Genomic DNA, 13,297 nt, shown 5'->3' on the forward strand with positions numbered 1-13,297 from the left:
GGATCTACTGCCTCTCAGATGCAGGCTTCACTGAGTTCAGCTCTAGACAAGCCATCTCTCCTTTTAGGACCGGGAAACTTTATAAAGTTGGTCTTCAGAGATTTAGAGTAGAGGCGAGCAAAGAGAAAAAGACACTCCTCCTTTATTTTTCCCCACAAATAAAATAGGAGGTAAATTTGTACATACCTTACAAAAAATACTGAAAAAAATAAAACTATAGTTAAGACAAAATTATCTTGTTAAGTCTGAGTTTTTCTGAGCTGGAGATTGCTTTTGTATGTGATCAGACAATACTGAAAGAACTGTTCAAATGTGTCAGCCTATCTTGAGTTTTGGTCATTCAATGAAGGGCTAGAAGATTATAAAATTACCTACTCTCAATAAAATAGTATATCCTTTTTTTTCCCCTCCTGGTAGTGCATTTGTAGGGATAAACAACCCTACAAATTGTTTGGCCTATTATATGTCACAGAGATTTTTCTATAGCCTGTCTAGACTCCAGACAATAGGCGAGACTGGTCTATAGTTGCAGACATTTCTATAGTCTGTAATATCACTTAGAAAAGTAAAGGCAATAATACAAAAATGAAAACCAGCCTGACCTGCTGGTACAATAGTAGAAATACGAGTGTAACAACACTTTACAATTTAGAAATGATGATAGCAACCTAGCAAGAAGTTTTAGCAGACACCTATCAGCCAAAGCGACTTTTGCAAAATCATTTATATGCCCCAAATGAGTCATATTCTAGACACAGAGCATAGAATCACTATCACAGAAAATTCTGTGTATATGTTTTGTTTTCTTATTACATAGAGGTAGTGTGTATATGTATATATGTGTACTATATATAATATAAAAAACCACAAATATATGTATATTTATTAAATATGTATTTACATATATAATATGTATGTGGTCAACATACAGACTTTTCAAAAGGCCTGTCTTTGAATAAACTAGGTTGTTAAACTATGCTGCTTTTCAGCCCGCTTAGATAAAACAAGATTGCGCGTAATCTCGCAAGAGTTAAAGGACGTCGTATGTAAGCAAGGAAGATGGAAAAGGGTTGTTTTTAATTTCATCTATTTTCTGCCATTTTACCTCTGAGCTTGTCTGCACATCTAAACCTTGTTTGTTTCTTCATAGTCTCCTTCTTGGCTAGCCTTCATATTTTTTAGTAATAAACCAATGAAGAGTACTTTGTTTTTGTTTAGTTTTATTTTAAGGCAACCCAATAAAAAGATATACTGAGCCCTGGCCGGTTGGCTCAGCGGTAGAGCGTCGGCCTGGCATGCGGGGGACCCGGGTTCGATTCCCGGCCAGGGCACATAGGAGAAGCGCCCATTTGCTTCTCCACCCCCACCCCTCCTTCCTCTCTGTCTCTCTCTTCCCCTCCCGCAGCCAAGGCTCCATTGGAGCAAAGATGGCCCGGGCGCTGGGGATGGCTCCTTGGCCTCTGCCCCAGGCGCTAGAGTGGCTCTGGTCGCCCCGGAGGGGCAGAGCATCGCCCCCCTGGTGGGCAGAGCGTCGCCCCTGGTGGGCGTGCCGGGTGGATCCCGGTCAGGCGCATGCGGGAGTCTGTCTGACTGTCTCTCTCCGTTTCCAGCTTCAGAAAAATACAAAAAAAAAAAAAAAAAAAAAAAAGATATACTGAATTAAAGAGTAGCCATGGAAGGAAATACTGTTGGAAAACTATTGGCAATGCCTTCGATTCAGAGGGTGTTCTCTTTCCCAAGGATTCCAAACTGCGTCAGTGATCACCAGACCGTTTGCATCTCCAGGCCTGGAGATAAATATTAACCGAGCCTTTGATGCTGGTGGAATGACTCAGCCTGTGGCAGAAGGAGCAGTTAAGGGGCTGTCTAAGGAAACAGAAACACGCAGAGACACCGAGAGGTTCCTCCAGTTCTTTCACTTAGAGTCGTACATCCCAAAATAGAAAACTCCTATTTCTAAAGTCATTCCATTTCTGTCTCGGGCTGAATGTTTTAAAATTCCAAAAACAACACCATGTAGTTTGTTTCAACACAATCAACTGTACCATCCAGCAGTATATAATAGATCATCAAAAGCTCCATTGTAGAACAAGCCATCTAGGACTGCCAAGTGTATAGAATGCTGAGTGACGAAACCATACACAACCCTTCCCAGTATAACCAGCTAAGCTCGCCTCCCAAGCGCTCACAGAGCCTGTCCTAAGTCTAAGACGTTTACGCATATGAATGAGGTATATTTCCCCCTCGGAATGCAAATGTTAGATTCATATTATGCCAAAATAGCATTACGCACATTCTTATTTTGTTTTACTTGAAAGTTCAATATTTTCTATCTTTCAGGACAAACACTCTTTAACCTCGTCAGAAATAAAGGCTCTTGTTAACACTTTCTTATAGGGTAAATATAAACAGATATACTTCAGCACAACTAATTGGTGATGTGATATTAAATATAGTCTATATAATTCAAGGAGATTTTCTTGAGATAAAAGATGCAGTTTTTTCCTTTGATATATGCCATGATGTTCAAGAATACTTTACATACAGGATGGGACAAAAGTAGCTTTACTGTTGTTCATGTGGAAAATAAAAATTAATAACTAATAATACAAGGATAAGCTCTGTGTCTTGCATACTCACAACTGCAAACCTACTTTTGCCCTCACCCTGTATCATGTAACAAGATATACCAGAGACGTCAATATTTCATATAATAACTTTGAATATCATAGAAAAGGTACAAAATTCTGATCCACTTCAGCCTTTTAAATCAGCTACATTTTAATTAAAGAGCACTAGTTCACATTTAATGGAGCATATCAACTAAAACTTGACTTAGAAGCAACAAAGTTCAGGTCTGATGTTAGCACGACGAGTTTGGCAAATATTGCACTCTCATGCAATTGGTGGGAGGTGCCACGCTTCACCCCAGGACAGCAGGCAGTTCTAGAATGCTCTGAAGAGAGCCTGGATCATGAACTATGAGTGTCTGGTGCGAGGGGACACAAGACCAAATGGTGCCTTAAGGAAGGCTCCCCCAACTCCCACTGAAGTCAATGACAATGTGCAAACGCACTCTCGCAGGCTCTTGTGGCCCACAGGGTCTTGTTTATCATCTCACTAGGTCTTTAAACGAGATATACAAGTCCAAACAAACAAACAAAAGAATATGTACCTCTCCAACATCGTAGATCCAAATACGGCCTTCTGAGTCCCCAACGGCAACTTCTTTGCCACCTTGAGCCCAACGAACACGGTTCAGGGCAGACGCCCCCTCGATGGTCACACTTGCTGTTGGAACCTGCCAACGAGGTTACGAAAGACTCTCTGAATGTGACTCGAAATATATGTTTAACTGGATGAGTCACCACTGCATTCGTGTGCATGAAGTAACATACATCCCTGTGCAGAAGTAAAAGGATTCATTGTTTTTAAATCATATGCTCCATTATACTAAGGGGTATGGAGGAGAGACACTTGAATGAAAAATAAAAAGAGCGAGAACCCTTTTCCACAATCAGTGGGTACATAAATATTTCTTCAGATTATGCAGGGGGTACGTCCAACACACAAACAAGCACAGCAGCTCGGTGTGGTACTTCGCGATCAGGTCATGATTGGTGGATCGATGGAGACATTTCAGGATGTATCAAGAATAAGGACACTATAAAAGGCAGAAGGAAGGGGGTGAGGTATGGTGGAATAAAAGTCATATTAATATAAATCTTCAGGGGAAAAATACGTATTGATCCCCCAAAACCTCATCAGGGAGAGGGTGATCAGAAGAAAAAAAATGTATGTAGGCAAAAAATTTCAAAACCTCAAAATCACCTCTCTTTTCTTTTTTTCTTCCTGTCTGCCTTCTTCCGGGCAGCCCCAGGATGGAGGAAGCACTCTATACTGTTGGCAATGTCTCCAGGGTGATACCCTGGTAGGATGGTGTGTGTGTGTGTGTGTGTGTGTGTGTGTGTGTGTGTGTGTGTGTCACAGACTCCTAGAAAAGTTCTCCTCTAATAAACATCTGAAGTCTGACAATGAGGGTAATTAAAATAATAACCCTTACTAAAGGGAACTGGAGGTGCTGATGTCACCAGAAGCATTTGTCCCAAGACCCTTAGTTATTTGAAAAAAAGTTTAGTGTGCTTGCTCCTCTTCTATCGTGGGCTGTGCATACTCTTGTTTTGAAGGCTGGAACTTTATTCATCTAAAGGTCAGATCTCCAGGAGTGTTGAATAAGAAGTGACAATGAGCCATGAGAAAATAAAAAGAGGTAAATGTTAAGACAAGAAGAAAAGAAATGTAGTGCAAAGAGGGCCACCGAGGTCACCCCACCACTGTTCCAGACCCGTGTCTGATCCACACGTGGGCTTAGGATAGAAACACGAGGTATACAGTGCCTGACACTCCTGCATTCCGGAATTGAAACCATCTGTTTATACGAGATTATTGACCCCATACCCATCTATCTTTAAAATAGCAATAAAAACGCCATCATATGTAAGAATCTATGTTTAAACTTAATCCTGACATCAATAAAAATTCTTTTACCCGCTTAAATCACAGTATGGCCATTGTGAGCAAAAATGTAAAACAAACGTCCCCAGCTCATCTATCTATCTATCTATCTATCTATCTATTTATTTATTTATTTTTAAAGACAATTTCTACAATAAAGCTTACCTGCTGTGCAGGCTGAAGACTGAATTTTTAACCAAACCTTTCAGAGGCCAAAACAATGTGAATTTAGATGGGCCATAATTCTGTCAATACATTCTATTATTGGTGTGCTTGTTCAGAAAACAAACCTGAGATTCAGCTATAGGGTTTTCAGACTTAATTTTTAACTCTATTATTTAGAGAAATAAAACAGATTTATACTTTATCTCACTCTATTCAATATCAGATTTTATTTATGAACATTTGAAAAATTTAATAAAATTATTTAATCTTAATATGACTATAATAAAAAATCACTCTGAAGAAACTGATCTTTGTCTACGTTTCAAATCATGCCTAATACCCTTTAGAGAATTTTATTTATTTGGAATTAAGTAATTTAGCAAAGTAAATCAATTAATATTATAACCACTTAAAAATACTTTATCATAGATAAGTAGTAAAAATGACTATCACAGCCTATACCTATATGCTAATAAATTATCAAATGATTGACAAAATATATTTTATTAGCTTGACCAGTAATGGCCTTTCAAGAGTTGGTGAATCTATAACGAAAATAATCCTAGTTCGTCTCTGCCTTTCTTGTTCTTGTACTTCAGTTTCACAAATATTTTCACATTATTTTTCAATTGCAAAGGCAGCATAAATCACTACACTGGGCAGAGGTCCGTGATACTGAGGTCAATGACTATAAATAATCTTTGCGTAGGCGCAGTTGGGACAACTTGGTATAAAAGTACCGTAATTTGAGTATCAACAAAACACTGGGATTTCAGGGTTCTTTTTTTTTTTTTTTTTTAAATAAATCTAATTCCTAATCTCACAAATATTTGAAAAATCTTGTTCAACTTGATAGAAGGTGAAAATAATTGGAAGGCTTTTTCATCCACTACAGTCCTTTGCTCTACTAGCTGAGCTATCGGAGGCCCCGCTAACTTGAAGGCTTTCAAAGTTCATTCCTGGATTTGAATGTGACTCACTAGATCAACTACTGTTGTGAAAGCAGAATTATGTTTACCACAAAACTAAATGGTTCGCATGCCCAGTTTTGATTTCTTGAAATGTATAACTATAGAACTTTTATGTGGTTGTCTCTTGATATCTAGAGAAAAAGACAGGAAGAATGATGTTTGTCAATGTTGAGGTATTCATTTCATTTTACCTAAGAAGCTGATACAAACAAACAAACAAACTAAAAATGGTTACACAGGAATTATGAAGGCCTTTAGAGAACATTCACTCTCATTGCATTGTAGTTGGGTATTACATACACATCACCTCTTCAAAGTCTGATTTCTGGTATAGGAGGTCTCCTCAGTCAACCTGGAAAATGTGTGTTGTTTTGTTTTTGTTTTTTTTGGTGCTTTAAGTGAACGAGTTTATTCTAGCAAATAGAGGCAATATGATTTTAATCAACAGTGATGAAAGACTTTGGGAAACTGTTACAATGGGAGTAATAACATTTTTCTATTAAAATCACTAATGTTATAAACATTTCAATATCCAAAAAGATGGGTGTTGCATGTATTCATGCCTTTAGATTATCTTCGAAGATGCTTTATTACATAACCCTTATCCTTAAGGGTCACATACAACGTTTTTACAGCCAAAAGGAAAGAATAGACTTAAACTGAAATATTTCAAAAAGATAGCTATTTGGTTATAGTTGTATATAATCTTGCAAGATACAATGACTCAGTAATAACACCTGAAGGATATTTCCCCCTGCCCTTCAGACAAAAATACTAGGTGAGTCTGCTCCTCCCTACATCCTCCAGCTGTGGCCTTCCTAATTAAAAAGGCTGAGCTGTTTCCTGCTCAAAACACTTCAAAAGAGCTTTCTCTTGTTCTCCACTTGACATATAGTTTGCAACACTTGTTCCTCTTACCTGTCCATTCTTATTTATGGAGAGCTGCTCCGAATCTGAGACCAAGGAATGGTGAACAAACCATTTTGTTTTATTAAATGGAAAGCTATTTAACATTCATATTAAAAAAAAAACACACATAGCCAAATTAAAACCTCAATAATTTTGAGTGGAAAAAAGGAAAAATTTAATTAATTAAAAATATATATATATAGCCTAATTTTTAAAAAGAGTTTTCCCTTATTGTCAATTGCTTTTAAAAAAAATAGCTATTTTCCCCTTATAAAGTACTCTATATGTGACGTTAAAAATACCATTTTTTTAAAACTACTGAGTTTAACACACATATTCAGAGTTGGAAATTATTGTAGTCAAGTCTGCCTGTGAGGTCAACATCTTAGACAAAGATTATTTACCTTGTGAAAATTAAATGGAGGCTGGATCTGGATCTAAACATAAACAGTCAACAGAATCATCTTTATGAATTCAAAACAGGCATCGTGCAAGGAGCGAACACTGACAAATCGTTCCCTTTTAAAGCCCAATCTAAAATCAAGGACCACAAAAGCGTACTTTCCCAAATGTTTGCAAAGAGAGTTATTTTAGCACCGCTCTGAAATTTGCCTGTGTGTCCTTTCCCTTATGGGAAAAGCATGAACAAGCATCGGTTTGCTCTTTACAAAAAAAAAAAAAAAAAAGATCGTCAATTGTCCAGGATCTGCCACGGTGTGGGGATGAAGTGAGATTAAATTATTTTTGGCCAATGCATTTGCCAATTCCCTTCAGAGCAGTCAAGAATGGGGGGTCGACAGCCCAGCTGCAATTGGAGGGTCTGTCCAAAAAAGGCCGATTTTTTATTCTGGGGTTTTTTTGTTTTTCTTTGCAGAGAGAGGGGAGACGGAGAGAGGCCGACTGCGCCCCCCTCCCAGCCCTCTCGCCCGGCGCCTGCGCCTCTGCTCACCTCGGTGTCATTGTTGAGGTTCCACAGGTCCAAGCGCCCCATCCCGTCCACGCAGGCAAAGAGCGCGGGATGCACGGGGGACCACATGACATCGTACACATAGTCTGCATTGTCTTCAAAGGAGTAGAGCGGCTTGTTGTGCTGTAAAGCAGAGAGACCGTGAAGACTTTGTGGCGCTGCTGCTGCCTCGGGCTGTCTAGCGAGCCTAATTAAAAACTTTGCACATTCACAAAGTGTCATAAAACTTCCCGAGATGAAAGTCCCCGAGAAGGTGAACCGTAGCTTTAATGTGACTACAACTGTCCAGTGGCATAAATAAATCCCGGGGTGGTGGGGGTTGCTCTTAAGGGGCTGGGGGCTGGACGGACCGGGTGGTGGCGGGGGGAAGCGGTGTTTCAGTCCCCGTCGCCAGAGACACTCCAGGCAGGTGGACCGGACTGCTCATTCGCTCGAATTCCGGCCGGGCTACGTTTTGCGAGTCGCTTGGAGCCCGAACCCAACTGGGGTCCTTCTGCCGGGATCCGACCCGCGGGGATGCTCTGCAAACCCCGGCGGTCCAGGTGGCCCCGAACCCTTTGCAACGAAGACAACGCCTGCCACCTCGTGGTCATTGTCTGTAGCTGCAACTCTGCTCCCGTCCAACTCTGGACCAAATCCATAGTTTAATTAAGGTTCCTTTGCGGCGGGAGAATGGGAACACATATTAAAGGGAAACATCTCGTGGTCCTAAGACCCTAGTCTCTCGACCTAGGGTCAGTGCACCCAAATCAGGTGGACTGGTGTGGCTCAACTTACGACCCTGAACCTTCAGAGATGAACCACATTTTCAAGATCACCCAGTATTTCCAAGAGCCCTGAAATTGGTGGGGGTTTTTTTGGAGGGAGGTGGTGGTTGGGATGCATTACCATACCCCCACTGCATACAAATGCTGCCACTCTGGAGGGATACAATAAATTAAAATGGCACTCTTGATTTCCAGTGAATATTGTCACATCAAAATAGCACAGAAGTCAGAGGCAAGTTTGAAAGTACACCAGAAATAAAACGTAATTGGACTTCATGAATTATTCATTCCATCTGGCTTGTCTTATTGTAATTTCTGCATAATGACTTTACTAATCCCTGATCAATTAATGTAAAATGAAATTTAAATGATAATGAAAGCCCTAGGGATAAAAAGAAATTAAGTATTCTTATATCCTCTGACAGAAATCTAAACAATGGAAGCTTTTCCCCCCTCCTGTCTTCTTCATCTAATCAGCTGTCTTACTCAGGGGTTTGACTGAATGCCTGTGCAGGCCAGAGCGCAAGACCAGAAAAAGATAACGTGCAATACGAACAATCTGCATACAATGTTCAAAGAATGTCTCTGTAGGAAATCAGTTCCAAAGATTAGACCCACCTCCCAAAGTGTACTGATAGTGAATGGAAAAGTCTCAGAATGCATGGCTGAAATGAAAGTGAACAAAATCAGCGAGAAGACGAGGAACTTTTATAACCTAAACCGAATGCAAAAATGTGTTAAGGTACTAACTATACGTGATTTCTCTTTCCAAAAATTAAATTACTTTGGCATTGTTCACAAGTGAATACAATTGTATTACCAGGAAAGCAACACAGAAGATTTAGACAGTTCATTGTGTGCATGTATATGTGTGGGATATGTCTGATTTTTAACTCAAAAAGTATCTAATTGGGGGGTGGTAATTTCAATAACATGTATGACATTGAGATCTCCAAAATAATTAAAAGAACATTAGCCTTATAGTTTTGTATTTCAATATTCTGTCACTCTTTCATGTCAAAATGTGTATTAAGTGCCATGTCTGCATAGTGATTTGGAACTAAAATTATTTGGCTATTTGCTATTTATCTAGCTTTTTTCTTCCTCTTACTGTTTGGACAAGGTGATTCAAACTTTCTCCAGAAAATGTGACTATCCAAGAACACGAAGTAGCATGATTGTATCATTTCTCCTTATTAATATAGAAAAAAAAGGCAGTGTGGAGTAGCTGGTTCTTCACTGACCACTTATGAGTATTAAATTTCAATTCTCAGTGGAAGATTATTCTTGCCCCAATTCTTGATTTTCTAGCAAGCCAGTTACTATTTGTTAAAGAACACGAGTAGCACATTTTTCTTAAAGTTAAAAGGTAGAAAAGACTTGTACATGCCTTAAAAAGTTCATTTTTAGCATCTTCTCTTAATAACCCAGTGGGCCGTATAACTACCACCCAGCTTTAAAGACTCATTTTCTATGGAGCTGATATTATTAGATGTGTTCATTCTCTCAGTAATTTATCCTGTTCATCTCCAGTGCCATTCCGTTCCCTACCTCCAGCCCCTACCCCCCCCCCCCCCCACACTCACACTTTTTTTCTTTTATTAGCTTCTTCTCTGGGAAACTTAGTCAAAATTGTAGTCTATCCTGGAGACTTCGCTTTTTAACATCTGGAAATAACTGTTATTATTCATGTTACCAAAAACCAATTTTCTCATGTTTAATAGTATTGCATTGAAATGCTATTATTATTCTCTAGTTTTTTTTCCCCCAACTTCCTTAACGCCCCTAAGCCCCAAGACTGAACCTTCCATTATAAAAGTCACTGTGCAAGTAATTCCAGGCTACAGTATGTGCATGCTTGGGGGAAGGGAGAAAGGCTTATATTTTCAAAGGCTTTGTTTTAACCTCGATGCATTCACAGGCTGGGAAAGTTTCGGTCAGGACTGAATCTATTATCAGGGTACCATGTGGACTGACATTGCTTTCCTAAAGTAGCACAGCATATGCTGTAGGCACAGGCTAAGGCAGTGTTATTTTGGATATTAATTGTACTTCTTTCAGTAAAGGAATTTTTCATTCTATTTCATTTGGGACTCAAAAGGTAACCTGAAAACTCACCTGAAAATTTGCTTTAAACATTTGATAGATAACATTTTATAGTAAATACATATATTCTAAAATAGTTACATTTTCATAAAATATATCAAGAGCCTCTGGGTATAAAGATTCTGGTTTGGAATTTTGAAATATACACGTCTGGACTTAGAAAGTTGTTACAACTTGCTCTCTTGCCTTATCACTGATTTCAGAATAGCGTAGGTTTTGCAAAGGTAGAGAGTTGTGGGGGCAAATGTGACCAATGATTTTGAGGAAGATCCTGGAATATTTGTCTATAGGAAAGCCACAGAAGCTTGGTGATTTTAAATATTTACTCCGCAAAATACTCAAGGCCATTTAGTAAACTAAATATTGTTCCACAGCATGTAACTGTAGAAAGAGTTTCTTTTTTTTTTCAAAACAATCAAATTTCACTGGAGAAAAAAAAACGCTGTTTCTTTTTCTAATGCCATGTTTAGTATCCGTGAACTGTGAAAGAAAAAAGAACAAGAGAACTGTACCATTCTACAGCCTACTCCACGTGTGACACATGCCAGTGAAATAGAGCTGCGACACCCTGTGTTTTAGACAGGTTTCCAAGGCTGTGCCAAAAACGCTAAACTATCCAGACGCAGATCGGCTTGGTTTTAATACCTCGACTCTCAAACAGAACAGCGGAGCAACGACCAGCCACTTCCCAGGCAGACATGAAGGGCAGGGAAGGGTAAATTGTTGGGTGTTCGCTGTGTGCCTGACTCTATACACGCATTGTGTAATTTAATCCGCATAAAATCTCTGTAAGGTAGACAGTATTTACAGAAAAGAAAATTATAGTTCAGCAAAGTTTAGTAACTGTCCCAAGGCCACGAAGGTTGTAAGTGGTGGAGTTGGGTTTGACTCTGGTTTTTCTAGCTGTTCAGCACATCCTGTATTTGCAGGCACCACGTGGTCCTCTATACAACACAGCGATGGTCTTCAGTCTTCATAGAAAAGACAACAGATCTGTTACCTTTCCTCTTTGCTGTCCCAGTCAACCCACCAATATTTACTGAACACACCCTATGTGACTTGTAGATAAGAGTTTTACAAGATCACTATCAGAATGGGCATTTTAGTTCCTGAATCAATTATTAATAATCCCAAAGATGTTACCCACAGAATTCTGGGCATCTTTAGCACCTTGTGATAGTAACAGAGATCTTTTGCTCCTGAAAACTAGGGACTAGGATAGGATTTAGCCTGCAAAGAGTAAGAACAGGCCACACATTAGAATGGAACAAAAAGATGCTAGAAGGCAAAGATACGGGTTCTAGTTCACTAAGCATCTCTACAATGTCGGTTGGTTGAAGGACTAAAATTAAATTGTCTGAAAGATGGGGACGTATAGGAAGCATGGAGTAGGAAAGGCAAGAGGAGAAAGTAGAAAAACTGCAGACTTTGGGAAATTTAACTTCTCCCTGATCTTAGTTTTTTTCATATGTAAGGTAGAAGGCTGGACCTCAAGGGTTTCTATTGGCTTTGGGATTCTGACTCTGTTGTGCAGTAAGTACTGAACGGAATCAAGTTTTTTATAGTTATTCAAAGCTAAGTATTATAATTAAAGCCATCTTCCTTGATGCTCTGTGCAATTCATATCACAGTGATTGTTGTTTTTTTTTTTACTTTCTATTTCATCAAAGTAGACATATAAAATGTACAGGTTGGCTTTTAGTAAGATTTTTGAAATGATGAAAGTAATAGACCTCTTATTTGACCAAGAAGGAATAAATAATATTACATTTACATAAGAGAGGCAGGTAGTGAATTCTGTTAAAAAATAAAACTGTACAACACCCATCAACATTTTACAATAGACTTGATCTCTCGATGTGAGCTTTGATTTTATAAGTATACTTCTGACAATGAAGAGAGCTGCATATTTTTCCAATCAGTTAACTACAGAATGATTTTATGAGAGATGAATTTCTATTTCTGATGTCAGAAATGTACCAGAGTCACATCTAGAAAATAGAATGCTTGCTTTATCTTCCTATTTTTTGTTTTCTTCTTTGTATCCTTACAGGCTGCAGTATTTTGAAGGTTCGTGATAAAAAGATCTGCATTAAAATGCCTAACACCTCTAAATACTGTGGTCCTTGAGGTTCCGTTTACCTCTAAATGATTCACTTTCCAAGCAGACTAACAATACTAGAAATATTTCTCTAATCCCTAAATTTTTTTTTTTGGAGTGGAGGGGAGTAATGCATGGGTAGGTGGGGGGGGGGGGCGACAACGAGTCCTGGAATTTCTGCACTTTTATTCTGAAGTGAAAGGGAAACCAACAGAGTCTTATCTTGAGCATTATTATATCCTGTTGAGGAAAAAAAATGATGACCAAAATTCTAAACAATGAGCAATAAGAAAATGCCCTTCAAAAGTTATCATGTGGCCTGACCAGGTGGTGGCGCAGTGGATAAAGTATTGGACCGGGACATGGAGGACCCTAGTTCGAAACCCCGAGGTCGCCAGCTTGAGCGTGGGCTCATCTGATTTGAGCAAGGCTCACCAGCTTGAGCCCAACGTTGCTGGCTTGAGCAAGGGGTTACTCAGTCTGCTGTAGCCCTCCGGTCAGGGCACATATGAAAAAGCAATCAATGAAAAACTAAGGCACCACAGTGAAGAATTGATGCTTCTCATCTCTCTCCCTTCTGGTCTATCTGTCCCCCTCTCTGTCTTTCTCTGTTTCTGTCACACACACAAAAAATCATCATGTGGATTCCCGTGAAGTTATTAATATAAAAAGCCAGCCGGTTCTTCCAGGAAACATTCAGATGCAAGACCACAATATCACTTTTTTAAAAACCACCAAAGGACCCCAAAACTTCAGGCTCACACAAAAAAGAAAGTGCTTGAACAAACAAACAAAC

General features: G+C 39.1%; 1 protein-coding gene across 9 annotated transcripts in view; it reads right to left on the bottom strand.

Moving 5' to 3' along the window:
• Positions 1 to 13,297, bottom strand: part of DYNC1I1 (dynein cytoplasmic 1 intermediate chain 1) — a 332,370-nt gene that overhangs the window by 15,898 nt on the left and 303,175 nt on the right. For all 9 annotated transcript variants that reach the window (XM_066353884.1, XM_066353880.1, XM_066353888.1 and 6 more), the window contains 2 exons: positions 7,510 to 7,650; positions 3,176 to 3,301 (listed from right to left, as the gene is read on the bottom strand). In XM_066353884.1, coding sequence (XP_066209981.1) covers positions 3,176 to 3,301; positions 7,510 to 7,650 — 267 coding nt within the window. The remainder of the gene's footprint in view (positions 1 to 3,175; positions 3,302 to 7,509; positions 7,651 to 13,297) is intronic.

This window comes from Saccopteryx leptura, chromosome 12 (assembly GCF_036850995.1).
Source record: "Saccopteryx leptura isolate mSacLep1 chromosome 12, mSacLep1_pri_phased_curated, whole genome shotgun sequence".
Lineage (NCBI taxonomy): Eukaryota > Metazoa > Chordata > Mammalia > Chiroptera > Emballonuridae > Saccopteryx > Saccopteryx leptura.